Genomic DNA, 21,729 nt, shown 5'->3' with positions numbered 1-21,729 from the left:
ACTTAGAAGGGTATGATGACATGTCACAGTGCATTCAGGATGATCGAGTCTTTGATCCAAGGACCAATAGTCTGGTTTTCTATCCTTCCCACCCCTGCCTCTGTCTTCACTGATAGTAATTTGAGAAAATAAGCTTTTTTAAAAAGTTGTATGATTTCTGTAATTAAAGGTATAATTGCACAGATGTGTCCATTAAATAGATGTCATCTTTTTGCTTCTGACCCTTTATCAGTACCAAGTAAGATTATGCAAAGTGATAAATGAATACCTCAGTGACATAGGCTTTTCTGTAGAAGGGTTCCCTGGCCTGGGAGAAAATCAGATGGGCAATTTGAGTAGCTGTTCATGGCCAAACCAAATATAGCTTGATGTCTTCTCCACAGATTGTGTCCCATTTCTGGGAAAGTACTGTGAAATCTTGACAGCAGTAATGTATTATTTTTTTTCAAGGACTATAGAAATTTATTTATTTATTTTAATTTTTGTTGTAGAATAGTTGACTTACAGTGTTGTGTTACAGGTGTGCAGAAAAGTGAATAGTAATATATTATTGGGAGAAGATATGCTTTATATATATATATACACACACACATATATACACCCTATATATGTAAAATAAAGTTATTAGGAGTATGTATACTAAAATATAAAATCATGACTTTGGGGCAGATTAATGAGCTCTCTGTCCAGCCCAAGGTCCTCCTATGAGGAGGAAATGGCTGACACCGCTCCCATCAGTCTGAAAGGTTCGTATGTTCTCTTTCCTTTGTGACTCCTTATAAAATTATAATCTAGCAAGTTTTCTAAGCTCTCTTTGAACCTTTAAATTTTATAAATCTTGGAAGCAGCATAGAGAAGGAGAAGAAAAGAAACTTTTTAATTGGAGTTCACAACAGAGTGTAAATTCCTCTTGTGTTACTTTTGTTAGCAGAATGACTTTCTGAACCTGTTCCCAAGTCTATAAAATCGGGTGATGATAATTTAAAATACTTACCTCCGTGGGATTCAGAAGGTTTTGAATAGATAGGAACACTTTACAGATTTTACACAAATGTAGGTGTTTTTCTTTTGTCTGTTTCTTGGCATAATACAACCCATAAACTTGTTGAGTACTATTTCCTTTCTCTTTTTTGTTATCTGAAATTTTCCTTTTAAAAAAATGTCAGTTTATTCTGATATTCTTCTGCTGGGGTGCTAGGATGGGATCTGGTAAAAATGAGATTATTTGTCTTCTCGTGCTGTTCATGATTTCATAGACCTAAATCACACATCCTCAAGTCTTTTGAGTCTGAATATTCATTCTTGAGTTCTGCCTTCATACCGTGCCCCAGCTGTTCATTTTGAATTCCTGTCCCCCAATTTTTCAGCTCCATTATGTCACTTTTGATATATTGCAACTGAAATTATCCTCAGGGCTATAAGTTCAGGCATAGCATGGCACTGTACAAAGGCAGAATATTTTCCTTTTTTCTGCTTTTTTCCTGATTATTTCCAGAATCTCATTGACCTTCATAAAACTGCAGTAGCACCTTGAGCCAATGGGCTTAGAGCATAGCCCATCATAATTAATGTCTTGGTTAGCACAACATCCTACAATTTGTATTGCTTTTATCTTGGTGTGATAGCTAGTATTTAGCCTTTTAAAGCTTATTTTTCACTTTTCTGAAGACTGATTTCCAGAGTAGCTCTTGTTTTGGTTAGGTTTTTGTTTTGTCTTTAATGTACTTCTACCCCATCAATTCTTAAAAAAACAGATAGCAACTCTTCCAGTAATGCCTCTTATCTGGGACTTTGGTAACATTAGAATTTTATTGTTTACCAGCCCTTGTTGTGGTTCAGCTGCTACAACCTGTAAACCTTCATTCATTAACCAGATGTTTACTGATGCTCACACTGTGCAAGGTACCACATTAAAGGCTTGGATACAGAGCGGACCCAGCCAGATTAAAGTGCAGACTCTCTTGAAACCTGCATTCCACAAACCAAGGTATGAGTTAACCATAAAATACCAGACATAAAACTAAATGAGGTGGCCGAGTAACACAGGGGTCACTTCAGTTGCCGTGGTCAGGGACGGCCTCTGAGGAGGTGACCTCTAAGCCTTGCTATGAATAGCAAGACGTGGAGTAACAAGGAAGCCAGTGTGAAAGGAGCTTCCAGGGAGTGGTGGACAGAGGCCTGGTCACCGGGCCCTGCAGGCCAGGGAAGGAGTTTGAATTTTGTAATGGTTTCACAGGAACCACTGGTGTATCCTTAGCAAGGGGCGGTCCATGAATCACGGCAACCTTGGCATCATCTGATGAAAGTGGGATCTGTGTGAAATGCAGGCCACATTATTGTGAGATGAATGAAATGACCCCAAATCTCTACACCTGTCAATGAGGTGAGCAACATCCTAAACTGTGGCTGGCTAGACTTTTAGGACAATGGCAGCGATTCCTCAGTTTTCAAGTTAGTTGGTACCTGTTTTGTCTAATTAAGGAACAAGATACAGACTTTCAAGATGGAGGTACTGGTCACCAGAGCCCAGTACTATTCAGAGGTTGAGCTGGATGAAGAAAAAAAGGTGACTATTTGACTCAGTAACAGAGAGATTATTGATAACCTAGGTAACCTCTATAGTAAGATTGGAAGACAATTGAATTGGTTTGAGTGGTAGAGTAAACATTGAAAATAAAGACAGTTTTGTCAACTTTTGCCGTGTATAGGAGGAAATAAATGGCATAGTAGCTAAAAGATTGGGGCTTCCCTGGTGGCTCAGTGGTAAAGAATCTGCCCACAATGCAGGAGACACGGGTTCGATCCCTGGGCGGGGAAGATCCCATGGAGATGGAAATGGCAATGCACATCAGTATCTTGCCTGGGAAATCCCATGGAGAGAGGAGCTTGGCAAGCTGCAGTTCATGGGATCGCAAAAGAGTTGGACACAGTTTAGGGACTAAACAACAACAAACTAACATTACATGAAGTTAAGGAGGTTTTTAAAATCTTATTTTGCCAAAATCGTATGATAGCAGAGCATGTTTGCACACGTTAAGAAAAGTCAGGGGACACTGCTGGCGCTGACTTTGCTGGCGCTCTAGTGGTTAGGACTTCACATTCCAGTGAAGGGGATGTGAATTCAATCCCTGCTTGGAGAGCTAAGAGCCCAGGTGCCTCAGGGCCAAAAAATCAACACATACAACAGAAGCAATTTTGTAACAAATACAATACAGACATAGCTCAGTTGGTAAAGAATCTGCCTGCAATGCAGGAGACCCGGGTTTGACCTCTGGGTCAGGAAGATGCACTGCAGGGAATGGCAACCTACTCCAGTATTCTTGCCTGGAGAATCCCATGGACTGAGGAGCCTGGCGGACTACTGTCCTTGGGGTCACAAGAGTTGGACATGAGTTAAAAATGGTCCACATGAAAAAAAAACAACGAAGACCACATGGAGAGAAATTGACGTTGCAGGAGAGTGAGGAACGTTGCAGTAGTGACATCCATGAGAAGGTGAGGGGAGGTGGGAGCCAGAGCACAGATGAAGGGGTGCCCTTTGATGGGAATCAGAACATGACAGCCTTAAGATATGCCTGAGTGTGGTTACCTGCCCTACAAGAACCACTGATCTTAGTAGCAACAGTTAATGTCAAGGTATCCTTTTCATGATGTCTCTTTTAGAGATTTAAGGAATGAAGTTGAAAATATCCAAATGGACATACCCAGATGCAGTAGCAATTCTTTAGCAACATTTTCGAAGTCAGTAAGATAGTTTTTAAAAATTTGCAGGGCCTCCTTTGACTCTAGAAAATGACATACAATGTTATACCTAAATGATCATATAACATAACTTGAACTTACTGCAAATGCTAATGTAATCCACCCTTTAATTCATTGTTTACTGAAGAAATTAGTTAGCTTCTTTGCTGTTCACGTGAAACGAGTAGGGAAGGTGTGAAAAGCCCAGGACGTACCAGTAGCTGATGTGCAATAAGGATTCTAACCAGATCTTTTTTTTTTTTTAACTTTAGTGCTCAAGCTTTTAGACCCTCAAAAATGTGGACGATTTCCCATAGTTTTAAGTTATTTCTTTAAACTTAAAAGGACCATAAGAAAAGAAGACAAAACCACACAAAAAATGTTGTACACAATCTCATTTAAGAGTTTGTGAATCGGACCGGGATGGGGATTACGTGTAACTCTATGGCTGATTCATGCCAATGTATGACAAAACCCACTGAAAAATAAAAAATAAAATAAAAATGAAAAAAAAAAAAAAAGAGTTTGTGAATCTAAGCCAGCACTGTAATGAAAACTTTGTGGACATCACCAAGTAGGACTTAGTTCAGGAATGCAAAGATGATTCAACATTAGGAAATCAATGATGATGACTGAAGAAATTTACTGTTAATCAAAGGAGGAAAACATTTTTGTTATCTCCATGGTAGCTGAAAAGGTAGTTGGTATGTATTTTTTGTATACTTTATGTATATGTACATATATATATATGGTACAACAAATGCATTATTTTATGCATAGATTTCTCCTGATAAAACCACAGAGAACTAACTGAAAATTTATTAGAACTCATGAATAGTAACTATATCAATAAAAGTAAATGTTTAAAATCAGTAATTTTCAATCTAGATAAAATGGACAAATAACCTAAAAAGACATAAACTACTAAAATTTAAAAAATAGAAATTGTGAATAGTCCTGTGTAACAAGAGATTGCATTTGTAATTAAAAAAGAAATAATTTCCACAAATAAAAACCCAGACCCAAATAACTTAACATCGAATTCTACCAACATTTAAAGAAAATCTAACACCAATCCTTTAAAAACTGTTTCAAAAAATAAAAGAGAATGAATGCTTTGCAATTCACTCTCTGAGGTCAGTATCACCCTGATACCAAAACCAAAAAAAAAGATATCACACAAAAACTATAGATCAGTATCTCTTACGAATATAGACACAAAAATCCTCAACAAATACTAGCAGAATAAATCCAGCAACAAACAAAAAGGATTATATACTAGGATCAAATGGGGTTAATGCAAGGTTGTCTTAGCACATGAAAAGCAGTGTTGTACTCAGTATTAATAAAGGACAAAATCCACATGATAGTGAATATTAAAAAAGGAATTTGAAAAAATTTAATACCCTTTTATGATTAAAATCACTAAAACTAGGAATAGAAAGGAACTTTTCAATCTGATAATGTCATCTATGAAAAACCCATGGTTGTTATTATATTTGGGCTTCCCAGGTGGTGCTCGTGGTTAATTTAAGAACCTGCCTGCCAATGCAGGAGACATAAAAGATGAAAGTTCAATCCCTGGGTCAGGAAGATTCCCTGGAGGAGGGCATGGCACCCCACTCCAGTATTCTTGCCTGGGAAATCCCATGGGCAGAGGAGACTGGCAGGCTATAGCCCATAGGATTGCAAAGATTATCATACTTAGAGTGAATAACTAGTTGCTTCCCCCACAAAGACCAAGAATAAGACAGGAGGTCCACTCTTAGCACTTTTATTCAACATTTTTCTAGAGGTTCCAGCCAGGCCAGTTGGGAAAGAAAAAGAAATGAGATATTGAGCTTGGAAAGAAAGAAGTTAAAACTAGAGTCATGATCTTATATGTAGAAAATCCTAAGGAACCAACAAAAAGCTATTAAAACAAATGAGCAGGATTGAAGGATACAAGATCAGTATCCCAAAATCAATCTTATTAGTGTTATCTGAAAATAAAATTGAGAGTACAATTCCATGTAAAATAGCATTAAAGAGATTACAATAGGAAGAAATTTAACGAAGAATTGGAAGACATACACTAAAAACTTTGAAACATCATTGGAGGAACTTAAGTGGAAAGACATCTCCTGTTTGTGGATTGGAAAGCCTAATGTTAAGATGGCACTGCTCCCCAAATTAATCTTTAGATTCAGTTACGTCCCTGTCAAAATCTCAACTACGTTTTAACAGGAGTTGAGCTGATTCTAAGATTAATAGGTAAATTCATGGAACCCAGAATAGCTGAAGGAATCTTGAAAAGGAAAAACAAAGTTTGAAGACTTCTACTTTTGATTTGAAAACTGATTACATACCTGTAGTAGTCAAGATAGTGTTACTGGCCCAAGGATAGGTATATAGATGGAATAGAATTGAAAGCTCAGGAATAAGCCGTGTGTGTGTGTGTGTGTGTGTGTGTGTGTGTGTGTGTGTGTGTGTACACATATATATATAATTAATTGATTTCAACAAGAGTGCCAAGATAATTAAATGGTGCTGGGATAGCTGAATGATCATGTACAAAATAATGACATTTGGATCCAAACTGCACAGTGTATAGAAGAAATAATTGAAAATGCATCATTGACCTAAATGTAAGAACTAAAACTAAACATCTTTTAGAAGAAAAGTTAGTGAAATCATTATGCATTTGGATTAAGCAGTGGTTTCTTAGATATGACAGAAACCAAGTAATTACCAAAAGAAACAATGACTGAATTGTGCTTCATCAAAGTTAAAAAATTTTGTGCTTCAAAGGATATCATCAAGAAAAAGACAATCAGGGACTTCCCTTGACGGTTCAGTGACTAAGAGTTTGCAGTCCCATTGCAGGGGGCCCAGGTTCAATCCCTGATCAGGGAACTAGATCCCACATGCCACAACTAAAGATTTTCCGTACCACAACTAAAGATCCTGCATGTTAAAACCAGGATCGAAGATCCCACTGGATCCTGTGTGCCCCAACTAAGACCTGGTGCAGCATAAATAAATATTTTTTCAAAAAGGAAGAAAAAGACAATTCACAGTAAAAAATATTTGCAAAGCAAATATCTGATAAACGACTTGTTTCTGAAATGTAGCAAAACTCTTCAATTCACCATAAGAAGACATTTAACCTCATTTAAAAATGAGCGAGGGATTGACATTGGAGAAGGAAATGGCAACCTACTCCAGTATTCTTGCATGGAAAATTCCATGGACAGAGGAGTCCAGTGGGCTACAGTCCATGGGGTCTCAAAGAGTTGGACATGACTGAGCAACTAACCCTGCCCCCTGGAAAGGATTTGCATAAACATTTCTCCAAAGAAGATATAAAAATAATCAAAAAGCATGTGGAAGAGATGTTTAACATCATTTGTCTTTAGGGAAATCAAAAATATACATGCACTGGGATGACTAGAATCAAAAAGACAGTAAATGTTGGTGAAGATCTGGAGAACCTGGAACCCTCATACATTGCTGGTGGGATTGTGAAATGGAGCACCTGCTTTGGAAAACAGTCTGGTTGTGTCTCAAAATGTTAAACACAAAAGTGCCATTTTCCACTCCTAGGTATGTCTCAGGAGAATTGAAAACTTATTTTCATGCAAAATCTTGTACATGAGTGTTTGTAGCAGCATTGCTCATAATAACCCCAAAGTGAAAACAACTCAAATGTTGATCAGCTGATGATTGAATCAATAAAATATGTTGTATTCATACAATGGAGTATTATTCAGCCATAAAAAAGAACATGACATTCTGACACATGCCACAACCTGGATGAACCTGGGAAAAGATTTTGCTAAGTGAGTGAAACCAGATACAAAGGCCACATACTTTGTGATTCCATTTATATGAAATGTCCAGAGTAAGCAAGTCCATAGCAACCGAAAACCGATTTAGTGCTTAATTACCACGGCCTTGGGGGAGGAGAGAGTCAAGAGTGGCAGCTAACATGACTGGGGTTTTGTTTTTGTTTTTTTTTTAAATATTATTTTATTAGTTGGAGGCCAATCACTTCACAACATTTCAGTGGGTTTTGTCATACATTGACATGAATCAGCCATAGAGTTACACGTATTCCCCATCCCGATCCCCCCTCCCACCTCCCTCCCCACCCGACTCCTCAGGGTCCTCCCAGTGCACCAGGCCCGAGCACCTGACTCATGCATCCCACCTGGGCTGGTGGTCCGTTTCACCATAGATAGTATACATGCTGTTCTTTCAAAACATCCCACCTTCACGTTCTCCCCCAGAGTTCAAAAGTCTGTTCTGTACTTCTGTGTCTCTTTTTCTGTTTTGCATATAGGGTTATCGCCACCATCTGTCTAAATTCCATATATATGTGTTAGTATACTGTAATGTTCTTTATCTTTCTGGCTTACTTCACTCTGTATAATGGGCTCCAGTTTCATCCATCTCATTAGAACTGATTCAAATGAATTCTTTTTAACGGCTGAGTAATATTCCATGGTGTATATGTACCACAGCTTCCTTATCCATTCGTCTGCTGATGGGCATATAGGTTGCTTCCATGTCCTGGCTATTATAAACAGTGCTGCGATGAACATTGGGGTGCACGTGTCTCTTTCAGATCTGGATTCCTCAGTGTGTATGCCCAGAAGTGGTATTGCTGGGTCATATGGCAGTTCTATTTCCAGTTTTTTAAGAAATCTTCACACTGTTTTCCATAGTGGCTGTACTAGTATGACTGGGGTTTTTTTGGCGGGTGAAAGTCTTGAAAATCTTCTGGAATTAGAAAGTGGTGATAGAGGCATGATTCTGTGACTGTATTAAAAACCTCTGGATTATAAACTTTAGAAGATTGAACTTCATGGTATATGAATTATATTTCAGTAAAGCTCTGTCACTACATAGTAAATGACTGCTTTTAAAAGAAAATCTAAAAAAAAAGAAAAAAGAAAATCTATTTTCTTTGTGCTGTGAATGACAAATTAAAAATATTATAGAAAGAATAAATGCATAACAATTTGAGAAATTTTTGAGGAAAGGGAGAGGAGAAATTATTCTACATGTAGTAATACTTGTGATTGCTGTTGTTTAGTCACTAAGTCACGTCTGACTCTGTTGTGACCCCACAGATTGTAACCCCTGGCTCTGTTCATGGGATTTCCCAGACATGAATACTGGGAATTTCCCTCTCCAGGGGATCTTTCCAACCCAAGGATCAAACTCAGGTCTTCTGCGTTGGCAGGCAGATTGGCAGGACTCTTTACCATTGAGCCACCAGGAAGAGTGTGCAACTATCACAGGGACAGAACCCCACCCCCCCCCAAAAAAAAAACTAAGAAAAGACTTTAAGAGCATGTATTAGAAAAGTCATAGAGAGTAAAAACAGTTATTCCTCAGTGGGAAAAGTATAGATTATTTATGAAACGATGGTGTTCAACACCTCCCTAACTTTATCAGTCAGCATTTGGGGTTGGAAAATAGCAGAAAATAATTGTGGCAAGTTGAAGCAGAGACAGATTTACAGAAACGGTACTGGGCAGCTCAGGGTCATTGGGGAAACCAAGCTCAGAAGATGACAGCAAGCAAAAGATGCTGAGAAACTAGAAAGAGAACCTTGCTCAAGCCACTGGCCTGGGATGGTCAGGATGATGATGGGCTGCTCCAGCTTCTGCTAGATCCCACCGCGGCCACCATGACCAAATTCTAATGGTCCCTGCATGTTTCACTCACCCCCTCAAGATTCAGAAACCCAGGCAAGAGCATCCAAAGACAGAGCCTAAGTCACAAGCTGGGTGTGGGGAAAGGACTGTCTGCCCACCTTCGGTGCTGTGGTGGGAGGCAGGGTCCTGTTGCATCAAGTCAGATGGGAAGGCGTCCAATTGCTGGGGAGCCAAAAATGCCATTTTCACTAACATTTGGAATAACTAAAATTAGAACCATCCTTTACATCATAGACCGAAATAAATTCCACATGGATTCAGAATGTAAATGTAAAAGTTGAGACCATAAAAGTACTTAAAGAAAATACACATGCATATTTATGTAATCTTGGCTTGGGAAAGTTGCTAAGCATGATATAAAAATCAGAAGGCCATTAAAAATGTCAGTAGAGAATATTTAATGATCTGGAAAAGGAATCACGGTCTGTTAAATTAAAAAAAAAAAAAAATAGAATGGTTTGTGCCAGAGTATTAACAGTGGTTTTCTCTGGATGATGGAGGTGATTTTTCGCTCCTTGCTTCACACTCTGTATGCAAGTTGTTTCTTTTTTTCCTCAAAAACTGCTATTACTTTTCAAATTTGGAAAACGAGTGATTCACTTGGTAGGTTTGTAAGAATGCATAGATACTGGTGTCTCCATAAGTAAACTTTATGCTGAACACTACAGAAGTGAAAATAACTCTTTAAATGACAGGTAATGAGACACTTGGGTTTAGACATCCCCTTTTCTATAAAAATCAGGTTGAGTGGCTATTGGTATTGGCTCCATCTGGTGGCACGTCAAAAGGAAGAGCCAGATGATGGATGACAGCTGTGAGAACACCCCCCAGGGTCATGATGCTTATTTCTTCCAGTGTATTTTGTTTGGGTTTGTTTTATGTTCTCTTGTTTTTAAGAGAACCCATCTGCTTGACTACAAAATCCCAGTTTTGTACTCAGGGTATTGGCGTCTAAAGGAGGCATCACAGATGTAAAGATTCTGGAGGTGATAACTTATTGTGGTCTCTATTGTATCACCTTATAGTCTTACCTACACATAATGAGTTGCCTCACCGTTTTGTCTTTAGCAGCCCCTAGATCCTTGATAGGGCTTCCCTGGTGGCCCAGATGATAAAGAATCTGCCTGTGATGCAGGAGACCTGGGTTCGATCCCTGGGTCCGGAAGGTCCCCTGGAGAAGGGAATGGCAACCCACTCCAGTATCTAGCCTGGAAAATCCCATGGACAGAGGAGCCTTGTGGGCTCGTCCATGGGACCACAAAGAGCTGGACACGACTAATTGACTAACATTTTCTGCTTCCCTCTTTTCTTGGATTCCTATCTCAGTAAAAGATGCTCAGCCTCTGTTTGACATAAGAGACCAAGTGGTCTCTTCCTATGTAAGGGAGAGTTTCTCAAACAGAATAAAAGACTTCTTACAAAACCTTGATACCAGTGGATGGAGGGGAGCCCTTTATGTTCAAAAAGGCACATTACTGGCATATTATAGAAACAGACTGAGGATCTGGAGAAGTGCAGAAGCAAAGAGCACTCATAAATGGCTATTTGTTCCCATTCTCACCACTCAATTGCTTTTCCTACTTGTAAAAGAAAAATAACCTTTCTGACTCGGAATTTCTTTTACTCAATGCTTTTAGCCTTTACTGTTAAGAAGATTTGAATCAATATTTGTGATCTTTCTGCAGTTTTCTGGTTGAAATTGTCATGATCTAAGAGTTCTTCATAAAAATGTACATACAGATGTGTATGAAAGACTTACTAATGAACCCTTTCTTCTATGACTGTTTCCTCAGGGGACTCATCGGACATGTCTTATTATTTTCATTTCTCAGTCATAAACAGTATGATTCCGAACTTCTGTAAGTTTCAGAGTCTCCATGTCGCCATCCTTCATGTTAATATAGGAACCCCATTGCTCTGGACTGGAATTAAATCGGTACACAACTGTTTTTGGTATTAGATGGCTTAGTCAAACAGTTTAACTTCAGCCATTTTGCAGGATGGATGTAAAACAGCTTGGGCATCGTATACATATTCTTTTTCCGAGCTCCATATTTCCTGTAGTTTGCTCATGTAGACATTTTCGGCTGTTTTTCTCTTATATATGTTAATGATTTGGAGCTGGTAGCAGCTCGATGGAAGGAAAAAATATGCTCCTTTTTTTCTGAGAGAAGCTAAGAAGTGTTGTTCCTACCCTGATTTCCTTATGTGTTAAAGAATGAAGTTCTGTTCATTGTTGATGGAATCCGGTGATGCCGTCGTGAAGAGCGTCTGTACCACAGTGGTTAGGGGTGAGGAAGTGGAGGAGCTGCATCCAGACACATCCGTGCCCTCCAGCACCCAGCCCCGGTGGACCAGGAGCTGTGGGTGCAGTCAGGAGGGGAACACACACAGCAGGAGGGCTGAGGACGTGGGGCTCCCTCCTGCCCAGCGCCCCTCAGTCACACCTGGCGCCTTCAGACTCACACCTGTCGTGTCCTTGTCTCTTTTCAGGAGCGGCCTACTGCCAGTTCATGGACATGCTCTTCCCAGGCTGCATTAGTTTGAAGAAAGTAAAATTTCAAGCGAAGTTGGAGCATGAGTACATTCACAATTTTAAGCTTCTGCAGGCATCGTTCAAGCGAATGAATGTTGATAAGGTAGGAGACAGATTTGTACCTCTGTAAAATGCATCATCTTTGCTTAAACTTCTTTTTGTGCAAAAATCCAAAAACATTTCAAGGGGCTATATCTTGATATCAGTAGACTGAGTTTTGTATGTACAGCATAAAGCACAACCCTCACTTCTCATACCTGGTTGAGGTTTTTATCTAAGGAGATTTCTAAACTTGTAGCCATTCAACTAAAAACTCTAACAGAAATTATGAATGCTAACATGTTGTTATTCTGTATTAGCAATGCAGGTGAGAAATTTTCATGTTTGCCAGATGCCACTGTGGCTCTTCATATTCGTTTTGTTTCTTTAAAGAAATCTTGAAATCCCGTAGAAATGGCATGGCTTTGAACCTTAGCGCCATGACTTGAGCAAGTTATTTAAATTCTTTGAGTATACCCATCTGTAAAGTGGGATCGGAACCCCAGTCCCTGTGGTTATGAAGTTAAAGTGAGGGACTACCCGTCCCAAGTGTCCTGTGTATGTACTCAGATTCTCACTCATTGTCCATAAAATGTTCTTTTACCCACTTTGAACTTTAAAATTTTGTCCTGGCATGATACAAGTGAAGTTAGGCTAGAGTCCTTTTTCCTCCCATAAGGACTATTGCTGAAGCCCATTCAGTTCATATACGTATTAAATTCATAGTCTTTATTTAGGATATAGCTCTTGCAGGGAATAAGTTGGAAAAAATGAATTTTAAATAAGGAAAAAGAGAAAAGCAAGGGAGAAATGGGAAACTTTGGTTTGCATAGTAATAAATAGGCTATGAAAATAAAAAAGTTAAATATTGGGTTATAAGAGAGGTTAAAAGAAAACAGAAAAGTTTGCTGAACTGTATATATTTTTAATTTAATGCAGGTAGTGTCTTCAAAGCATATAATCAAACATTCTTATCAAAATATTAAGAAAACTTTGGCTTCTCATTATTTTTATTGCAAAACATATATTCTCTTACACATTTCAACCTCTTGAATCATTTTCAAGTTTATGACCTTTGCTGTGGTTAATTTGCAACTTGGCTCCTTGTGTATTTATTCAAAACTAGAGCTTAGAGTGCACCTAGAACTATAATCGATTATAATTCAATATAAAATAGCAAGTTAAAAAAACAGAATTGTGCAGGGTCTCCTTCTTCATTAGCATCATTTCTCTGTACATTTCTGTGTATGTGGTTCTAGACCAAAAAGAAGAGAGACACCCATTCATGGGTTTATTGACGAAACTTGCCATGTAACAAAATTGGGGCTTCATATCCGTAGAAGTGTTCACACAGAGAGTGGGTTAGCCATTGGTAAGAATGTTGAAGATTAAAAGAAAAAGAATGTTGACGATAAAATTCTGGTACTGTCACTGGAGGGACAGTGACCTTGATGACCTTCGTTGGCCTCTCCACGCTTAATATGGTCCGATTCTACCCAAAGGTCCTGGTGTAGAGACAGTGTCCCTGTCCGTGTTGGCCCTAGCCTGTGACAGCACAGGAGAAGTACCTGTACAGGTATTTGCTTGTCACCTCTGATTTTGGACTTATGACCTCGGGACTTTAATTTTGATTGGAAATGCAAAATTAAGTCAACAGAACCAAGTGCCTGCTTTGGCTAATGCAGCAGCATCTAAAACTGTTGATAGGTGTTCATGTTTGGCAGAAAGCAAAATACAGTAGCATGTTAATGAAAGGCCCTTATGCTCCAAGAAGGCTCTTTCTAAAATAATCACAGTATTAGCATAAACAAAAGTTACAAAATATTTATAAATAGCAAAATGTTTATTTTTAATAGTACAATATTTTTAATAGAAAATATTTATAAATAGTACAATGAAAAGTCCTCTGAAGGTAATACTGATTGGCTTTTTAGGTTACCAATAGGAAAGTACTCCATGAAAAGCTAGCTCTGTCTCAGAAATTGACATAAATGCTGAGTGTCTTCTCCTCCTGGAGGCCTTCTGTGACTCCTCTCACCTGAATCTGTTTCTTCTTTCCTCCGCACCCCCACCCACCCATGGCACATTAACTGTGCTCCTGTGTAGCCCATGAATGACTGTGCCCTATATTGTGGTTAGTTGCTTTTATTTTATGCTTGTGTCTCTACATTGTGAATAAGTTCCATGAAAGCTCATTTTGTTTCAGAAGAACCATTAGATTAGTATGTATTTTCATTGACTTGAGTTCCTATTCATTGGTACTCTCTAATAGTTACAGTCGGTTTAAGAGCTTATTCCAACACAACTGGACCAAGTGGTACAAAGAAATAAGGAAAACCCATCGAGCTGTGTGTGTCGGAACAGCACAACATCCCAGACGCAGATGTTTTTAGGGGGAGATGCTCTAGCAATAAACATTCTATGAAGAGGCTCCACCCTTCTTGACAGCTCAGGGTATTCCTTGTTTTGGAAGATTTGTTCAGATGTGTTAAATATTCCAGGAGAATTGGCTGCAACCTTTTAATTTTCCTTATGGTTTGTTCAGATGTATTAAACATCCCAGGAAAATCAGCTACACCATTTTAATTTTTCTTTAGTATAATGAAGAATTATATAAATTTTGGGATACCACTGGCTAAGATACTAGGGGAGAGGTCAATAGACGTGAATTGCAGACACAGAGGGAAATAGTTCTGTTTCGGGAGCTCTTCAGTTGTGTTAAATACAAACCAGCCTGGGGATTGTGACTCACCCAGTGCTTTTTATATTGCAGGTAATTCCCGTGGAGAAGCTAGTGAAAGGGCGTTTCCAGGACAACCTGGATTTTATCCAGTGGTTTAAGAAGTTCTACGATGCTAACTACGACGGGAAGGAGTATGACCCAGTAGAGGCACGACAAGGGCAAGACGCAATTCCTCCTCCCGACCCCGGCGAACAGATCTTCAACCTGCCCAAGAAGTCCCACCATGCCAACTCCCCCACAGCAGGTACTGGAACAGTGTCATTCTGCAGTCACTTTTGTGTTGGAAAATGCCTCAGGCCCTCCTGTGTTTGCCTGGTTCTTCCCAGCAGTCAGTATTTTCACACCTCTGGATGATTTTTATTGTTGTCTGTTTGACCACATTTATCTTCCTAGTAATAAGTCTGACAATCAGGATTTAAACTATTAAAAAGGCAGAGCTATTCACTTGATGTCACTGAAGCTATACAACTTCAGGGATAGGTTGCATTTTCCTTCCTTTCTTCTTCTTTTTTTTTTTTTTTTTTTTTTTTGAGAAATTTCAAGTAATCTGATTAGATTTTGACATATTTTTATTGTTTAATTGCTGCCAGTAGAGTCTAGAATATAAACTTGCTAACACTTTTAAATGTGGATCATCATCTATAATCCTTCAGAGGAAATTCATGAAAAATCCATCCTGTCTCCTATGTGGACTGTGCCAGTATTTATGGGACCATGTTCAGCAAGACCTCACTTAGCCAACTTTGTCCAAAAGTGAAGTCACTAATACCTTGAACTTTAAAAAATGTTTGAACTCTTCTAGAGAAAAATCTTTCTAAAATATGTTACAAACATGCCTGCCTTAAAAAAACAAACTTTACCAAGCAGAATGTGTTCTGTTAAATGAGGGTCATTATTATAAACACCAACTGTGGTACTGGACAATTATACAATGAAATCCTCAGAAACCATGTGCTTCCATTTGAAAACCAGCATTTACACTTGTTAATTCAGTAACCTTCATTTTGTCAGAACACAAATTCCTTATTTATGCCCAATCTCTAATCAGAATGATTAAAAACGGTTATAATAAGACTTCCCAGATGGCTCAGTGGTAAAGAATCCACATGCCAATTCAGGAGATGGAGGAGACACAGGTTCAATCCCTGGGTCGGGAAGGTCTCCTAGAGAAGAAAATGGCAACCCACTCCAATATTCTTGCCTGGAAAATCCTTGGCAAGGGACGGAGGAACCTGGCGGGCTACAGTCCATGGAGTCACAAAGAGGTGGATACAATTTAGCAACTGAGCATGCATGCATGCAGTAGTAAACAATGCATACAGGTATCTGGAACTCAAGGGAGTGTCAGCTAGAGATAAACACTGGTGAGTCTCCCACATCCAGGTATTTGAGGCTGGGAGTTATTCCCGAGTGAGAAAGGGCGAGTCCCCAAGGAACTTGAACATCTAATGTTTGGGTAGAAAAGGAGGGACTCACCTGGGAGCAGGGAAGATGCCAGAAAGATGCAAAGAAATGAGGGAATAACGTGTCAGGGGAGCAGAACAGTTATCAGTGTCTAAGCCTGTTGAGTCAAGTACACTGAGGACTGGGAGAGTCCATTGGAGGTTTCAACTTGGGGGTCTCTTAGTGGAGTGATGGGTCCAGGAATGGGTTAAAGGAATTGGAGGAAGGAAATTGAGACAGCATAAAAATCCCAACTTTGAAGCCATAGAATTAAATAAGCTTAAAAAAAAAAAAAAAAAAGACAAGAGACTTCCCTGGTGGTCCAGTGGTTAAGAATCCACCTGCCAGGGCAGGAGACATGGATTCGATCCCTAGTCCAGGAAGATCCCACATGCCCCCAAGCACCTAAGCCTGTGCACCGCAGCTGCAGAACCCGTGGGCCCAGGCCTGTGCTCTGCAACAAGAGAAACATGGAAGTGAAGTCCCTCAGTCGTGTCCAACTCTTTCCGACCCCGTGGACTGTAGCCTACCACGCTCCTCCATCCTTGGGATTTTCCAGGCAAGAATACTGAGTGGGCAATGGCAATGGGTGGGTTGCCACCCAGCCCACCGAGTGGGTTGCCATTGCCTTCTCCAGAGGATCTTCCTGACCCAGAGATCAAACCCGGGTCTCCCACATTGTAGGCAATCGCTTTACCGTCTGAACCCGAAATGGGAAACCCGAGCACCACAACGAAGCCCTTGCTCACCGCACCAATGAAGACCCAACGCAGCCGTAAATAAATAAACGAAGCGCAGATCTTTGGGAACACATACACTTACGGGCAAGAAGAAAACCAGAGGAAACTGAGAAAAGGGGAATCTCAGGAGACAAAACAGCTCAATATCAGAGTAGGACATTTCTAGTAAGAGGGACCACCAACAGCGCTGAGTGTTAATTGCAGAGAGCTCAAATAGGATGAAGCCTGAAAATAGGCTGAGGAAATCTGGCTCCTGGGAGGTGATTAATTGTCCTTGAGCAAAATTGGTCTGTTGAAATGCTGAGTCCATCCACCTCGATGGCAGCGGCTTACCAAGGGTGTTATACACAGCTGTGAAAGTGATGTGGGGAGAGGAGATTCTGCCTTCACCAAAAGGTCAGGAGAAAGGTGGAGGAAAATAAAAACATTGTGATGGTATGTTCCCCCATTTTGATGTGGAAGAGCTGACAGATGCTTTAGAAAGTTAGACTGGGGGGAGAATGATATTGTCCTGGATTTGATTTTGCTTGCTTTTCGGGCAAGGCACAAGGAGCCGATTTGTAAGACGGAAGAAAGATTCTGTGAGAAGGAATAGTAGGACACAAGAGGGGAAACGGGTGGAGCGTGACTCTGAGGCTGGAGGGAAAAAAATGGGGTCAGGGCCATCGAAAGAGGTTTGGAGAGGAAAGGGAATGTGTTTAGCTTTTGGGGGGACAGAAGTGCTGGAAGAGGTTGGGTAAAAATGAAGCCACAGGGAAACTGGGGAACCAAAATGTTCGGCGGTTTAAATTGGCCTTCAGCTTTGATCAGAGGCTGTCATTCTTCTCGGACCAGAATTGAAAAGGGGAGTGCTATGTCTCCTGCGGAGCCGGGGAGACACGGGCAGATGGAGCTGGGGGGACAAGGAGGTGTGAAAACCAAGAGCCACTGGTAGCTCTGACCTCCGGCCCTTTTTCTGCAACTGCTAATGACGTACCAATTCATCTTGAAACACAGCTGCTACTTTTTCAAGTTTTCAGCAGTAGACCTGGACAGGCCTCAAAACATTTTTCTTCTGCAGTCATAACGTGTCCTTAAACTGGCACCAACCCCCTACCCCGCCGCCCCCCACAAAAGAACTGTCCTTGTTCTGCCTTGGCTTTGCTTTCCAGGAACTCCCTCATCTGTCTTTCACAAAAGTCACAGAGAGAAAAAAAAAAAAAAGCCACAGAGAACCTTGTGCCATTTTGATAGAAAGAATGTCCATGAACCTGGAAGAGAAATAATATTGCTTCTAGAGCTTAACTTCTTGGGTGACAAAGCTCAGGAAACAGATGATAAATTTGGTTTCTCATATTTGGGAAGGCAGTATTCCTCAGGTTTGTGTTCCTGATGCCTTGACCGCATTCACCTCTCTGGTCCTAATCAAGGAGAAAGGATATTTCCAGGAGTCAGACCAGCCGTCCCCCTTTTTATGAACCGTGTCCTGACTCTTGGACACGGTGGGGTAGTAAAACGACACTGAAAAAATGATAGCCTGGGTATACGTCACACGTATACATCACCATCACAGGTAGAACGTTGTTTTAAAAGCTATCATAGGAGAAAGATGCCTATAAATACAGTGAGAGTGTGTTTTCCCCCCCTAGGGGTCATGTATCCAAGTCTTGGGAAAGCAGCCAAGAAAATGTAAGCCAGAATATTCTAAAAGTCAGAATAGGTATAGAATCTGTGCTATCAAATTCATATACTTGAGAAAGGGAGAGTTCCTAGAATACTTACCCAGAGCCTATTTGCTTTTTCTTTTACATTTATTTATTGGATTTTTGTGTTTTTTTCCAAACTGACATACAACACTATATTAGTTTCAGGTGTGTAACATAGAGACTTGTCATTTGTATACACTGCAAAGTGATGACCACAGGAATTCTAATTACCATCTGAATCATACAAAGTTAATACAATATTCATGACTATATTCCCTGTGCTGTGTTTTATAACCTCATGCCTTATTTACTTTATAGCTGGAAATTTGTATTTCTTGATCCACGTTATTTTCTCTTTCTTAATTTGGATAGAATTATAACAAACATGGGGTATAGTTTCTCAGAACCTCATTCAGTTCAGTTCAGTCACTCAGTTGTGTCCAACTCTTTGCGACCCCATGAACTGCGGCACGCCAGGCCTCCCTGTCCATCACCAACTCCCGGAGTTTACTCAAACTCATGCCCATCGAGTCGGTGATGCCATCCAGCCATCTCATCCTCCGTCGTCCCCTTCTCCTCCTGCCCCCAATCCCTCCCAGCATCAGGGTCTTTTCCAATGAGTCAACTCCTCGCATGAGGTAGCCAAAGTATTGGAGTTTCAGCTTCAGCATCAGTCCTTCCAATGAACACCCAGGACTGATCTCCTTTAGGATGGACTGGTTGGATCTCCCTGCAGCCCAAGGGACTCTCAAGAGATTCCCCAACACCATAGTTCAAAAGCATCAATTTTTCGGTGCTCAGCTTTCCTCACTGTACCTTATTAGGACAAGGGGTACAGTGATAGCAATAGAAAGTATGAGTATCGGTAAAAGAAGAGACAAAAAAAAAACTTAACAAAATGTCATCAGTGGTCCAGCAGCCTGAGATATTTATTGCTGAATCAGAGTGCCATGTGTCTTAGTCATCCTCGGGATCCACACAATACCAGCATGTACTGGTTGATAACACTCAGAGTTCCCTTCTAATTCTTAAGATTTTAATTTTCTCTTGATAATCATCTCTCCCATAAACTGTTTATAGTCTCTAAATTGGCCTCTCTGCCTCCTGTCTAAAACCATTCAAAGCCATCCTCGTACATAAGTCTGATTTTGTCCATCCAAAATGTAAGACAAGGAGTCCCCTGGTGGCCTAGTGGTTGGGATTCTGGGCTTTCACTACCATGGCCCATGTTCAGTCCTTGGTCAGGGAGCTGAGATCCCACACGCTGTGCTGCGTAGCCAAAAAGAAAAAAAAAATTAAGACAAATTAAACTGCTTGATGAGGTGAGGGCCCCCAGCTGTCTGGGAAGTTCACCTACCTACAGGAGTTATTACACAGTGATGCCAGGTTAGTAACACTTGGAAGTAATTTGTTTCCACCTCTAAGCCTCAGTCATTTCTTAATTATCTGCATTAGTGAAAACAAACAACGTCTGGTATAATTGAAAATAGGAGATGGTCTTTAATTATTTTTTTTTCACTTTGGCTTTGAAATATTTGGTCCACTTTGCAGTGGCTTTCTCTCTCTCTAAATACTTCCATCCCAAAGGAGATCAGTCCTGGGTGTTCATTGGAAGGACTGATGCTGAAGCTGAAACTCCAATACTTTGGCCACCTCATGCAAAGAGTTGACTCATTGGAAAAAACCCTGATGCTGGGAGGGATTGAGGGCAGGAGGAGAAGGGACGACAGAGGATGAGATGGTTGGATGGCATCACTGAGTTGATGGACATGAATTTGAGTAAACTCCGGGAGTTGGTGATGGACAGGGAGGCCTGGCGTGCTGCGATTCATGGGGTCGCAAAGAGTCGGACATGACTGAGCGACTGAACTGAACTGAACCGAAGCTAATATTAAAGCTAACGTGCCGATCCTGACTATCATGCATGAAGAGCAGTATGTGGGGACCACAGTGTGGCTCGTGGCAAAGAGGCCATGTTAGAATTGGAAAAGTGATCATGGGATACATCATCCACATTGATAATTAAGAAAGGACTGTCTACATGGGAAGAAAAAAATTGTGTTTTTGCATCATACAGAGTACTTATACCCCATGCACCATAGGTTATTTGCTTGTGTACAAAATAGATGCACTACAGATGCTCCGTGTGTTCTGTCTCTGTGAGAATGTGCCAGATTTTTTTTGCCATTTCAGTACAGACAACAAGATAGTCTGTGGCTTCAGAGAAGCTATGGAGCTTATTGGTGTCTGTGTGTATTTGGGTGATTTAGCTAGGCTATAGAAAGCTTCAGCATGGCACAGGCTTTTGCTAAGGATGAATGGCTGCCTGGCAGAGTCTTATTCTATCTCCATCCTGAGAAATTGCATCTTGAACTGTTTTTGATCTACCAACTAGGAGCATGTATTAAAATGCACATTTTCTTAATGACAGATATCTATTAAGTACATATATCATCGTGAGTCATGTTTATAAATTTATTGCTGTGAGCCATATCTGCAACTTGAGATATCTGTCAGGGGGATCAGTTTTTATGTGTGAGCACTTACTAAACTTAAAAGGAAATTTGAAGTTGCGGTTCCTATAGCAACCACAGCTTAGACATGTTGCAAATCCACATATATTAATGTACTTAAATCAAACTCCCATATACAAATATAGTGTGATGGATTTAGAGTTGCTATGGAAATTGATTCTGAGCTTTCTCTTTTCCTTAGGGACTTTAGCATTCAAGTCTCAAAATAAGATTAAACAGAAATACTAGAAAAATGATTTCAAAAAGGAAGCAACATAAGACATAGAATAGAATAAAGCATTTGAATGATCATAATTAAATTCCTAAATGGAGATGTAAATAAATCCGAACAGCATTTTTCAGAAACTGTATTGAGTATTTGAATATTCTCACTCTCAGTTATCTTTAATTTGGGGTTCTTGAAGGCTGTTGATACAACCTTAACAAGTGATTGTGTTTATTTATATAACTATGTTTGCATATTTTTTGAGTACCTGTAATCTAAGTAAGCATCACCGATCACCATTGGGTAAAGAAGAGTTGCTTTTACTTTCCCACAAAGTTTGTTTTATGTGTTTTAA

General features: G+C 40.0%; 1 protein-coding gene across 3 annotated transcripts in view; it reads left to right on the top strand.

Moving 5' to 3' along the window:
• Nucleotides 1-21,729, top strand: part of MAPRE2 (microtubule associated protein RP/EB family member 2) — a 177,389-nt gene that overhangs the window by 120,235 nt on the left and 35,425 nt on the right. For all 3 annotated transcript variants that reach the window (XM_065932378.1, XM_065932377.1, XM_065932376.1), the window contains 2 exons: nucleotides 11,943-12,088; nucleotides 14,798-15,011. In XM_065932378.1, coding sequence (XP_065788450.1) covers nucleotides 11,943-12,088; nucleotides 14,798-15,011 — 360 coding nt within the window. The remainder of the gene's footprint in view (nucleotides 1-11,942; nucleotides 12,089-14,797; nucleotides 15,012-21,729) is intronic.

Source organism: Muntiacus reevesi, chromosome 4 (assembly GCF_963930625.1).
Source record: "Muntiacus reevesi chromosome 4, mMunRee1.1, whole genome shotgun sequence".
NCBI classification, from domain to species: domain Eukaryota; kingdom Metazoa; phylum Chordata; class Mammalia; order Artiodactyla; family Cervidae; genus Muntiacus; species Muntiacus reevesi.
Note: the sequence above shows the minus strand (reverse complement) of the source record. Positions and strands in the feature narration are given on the sequence as shown.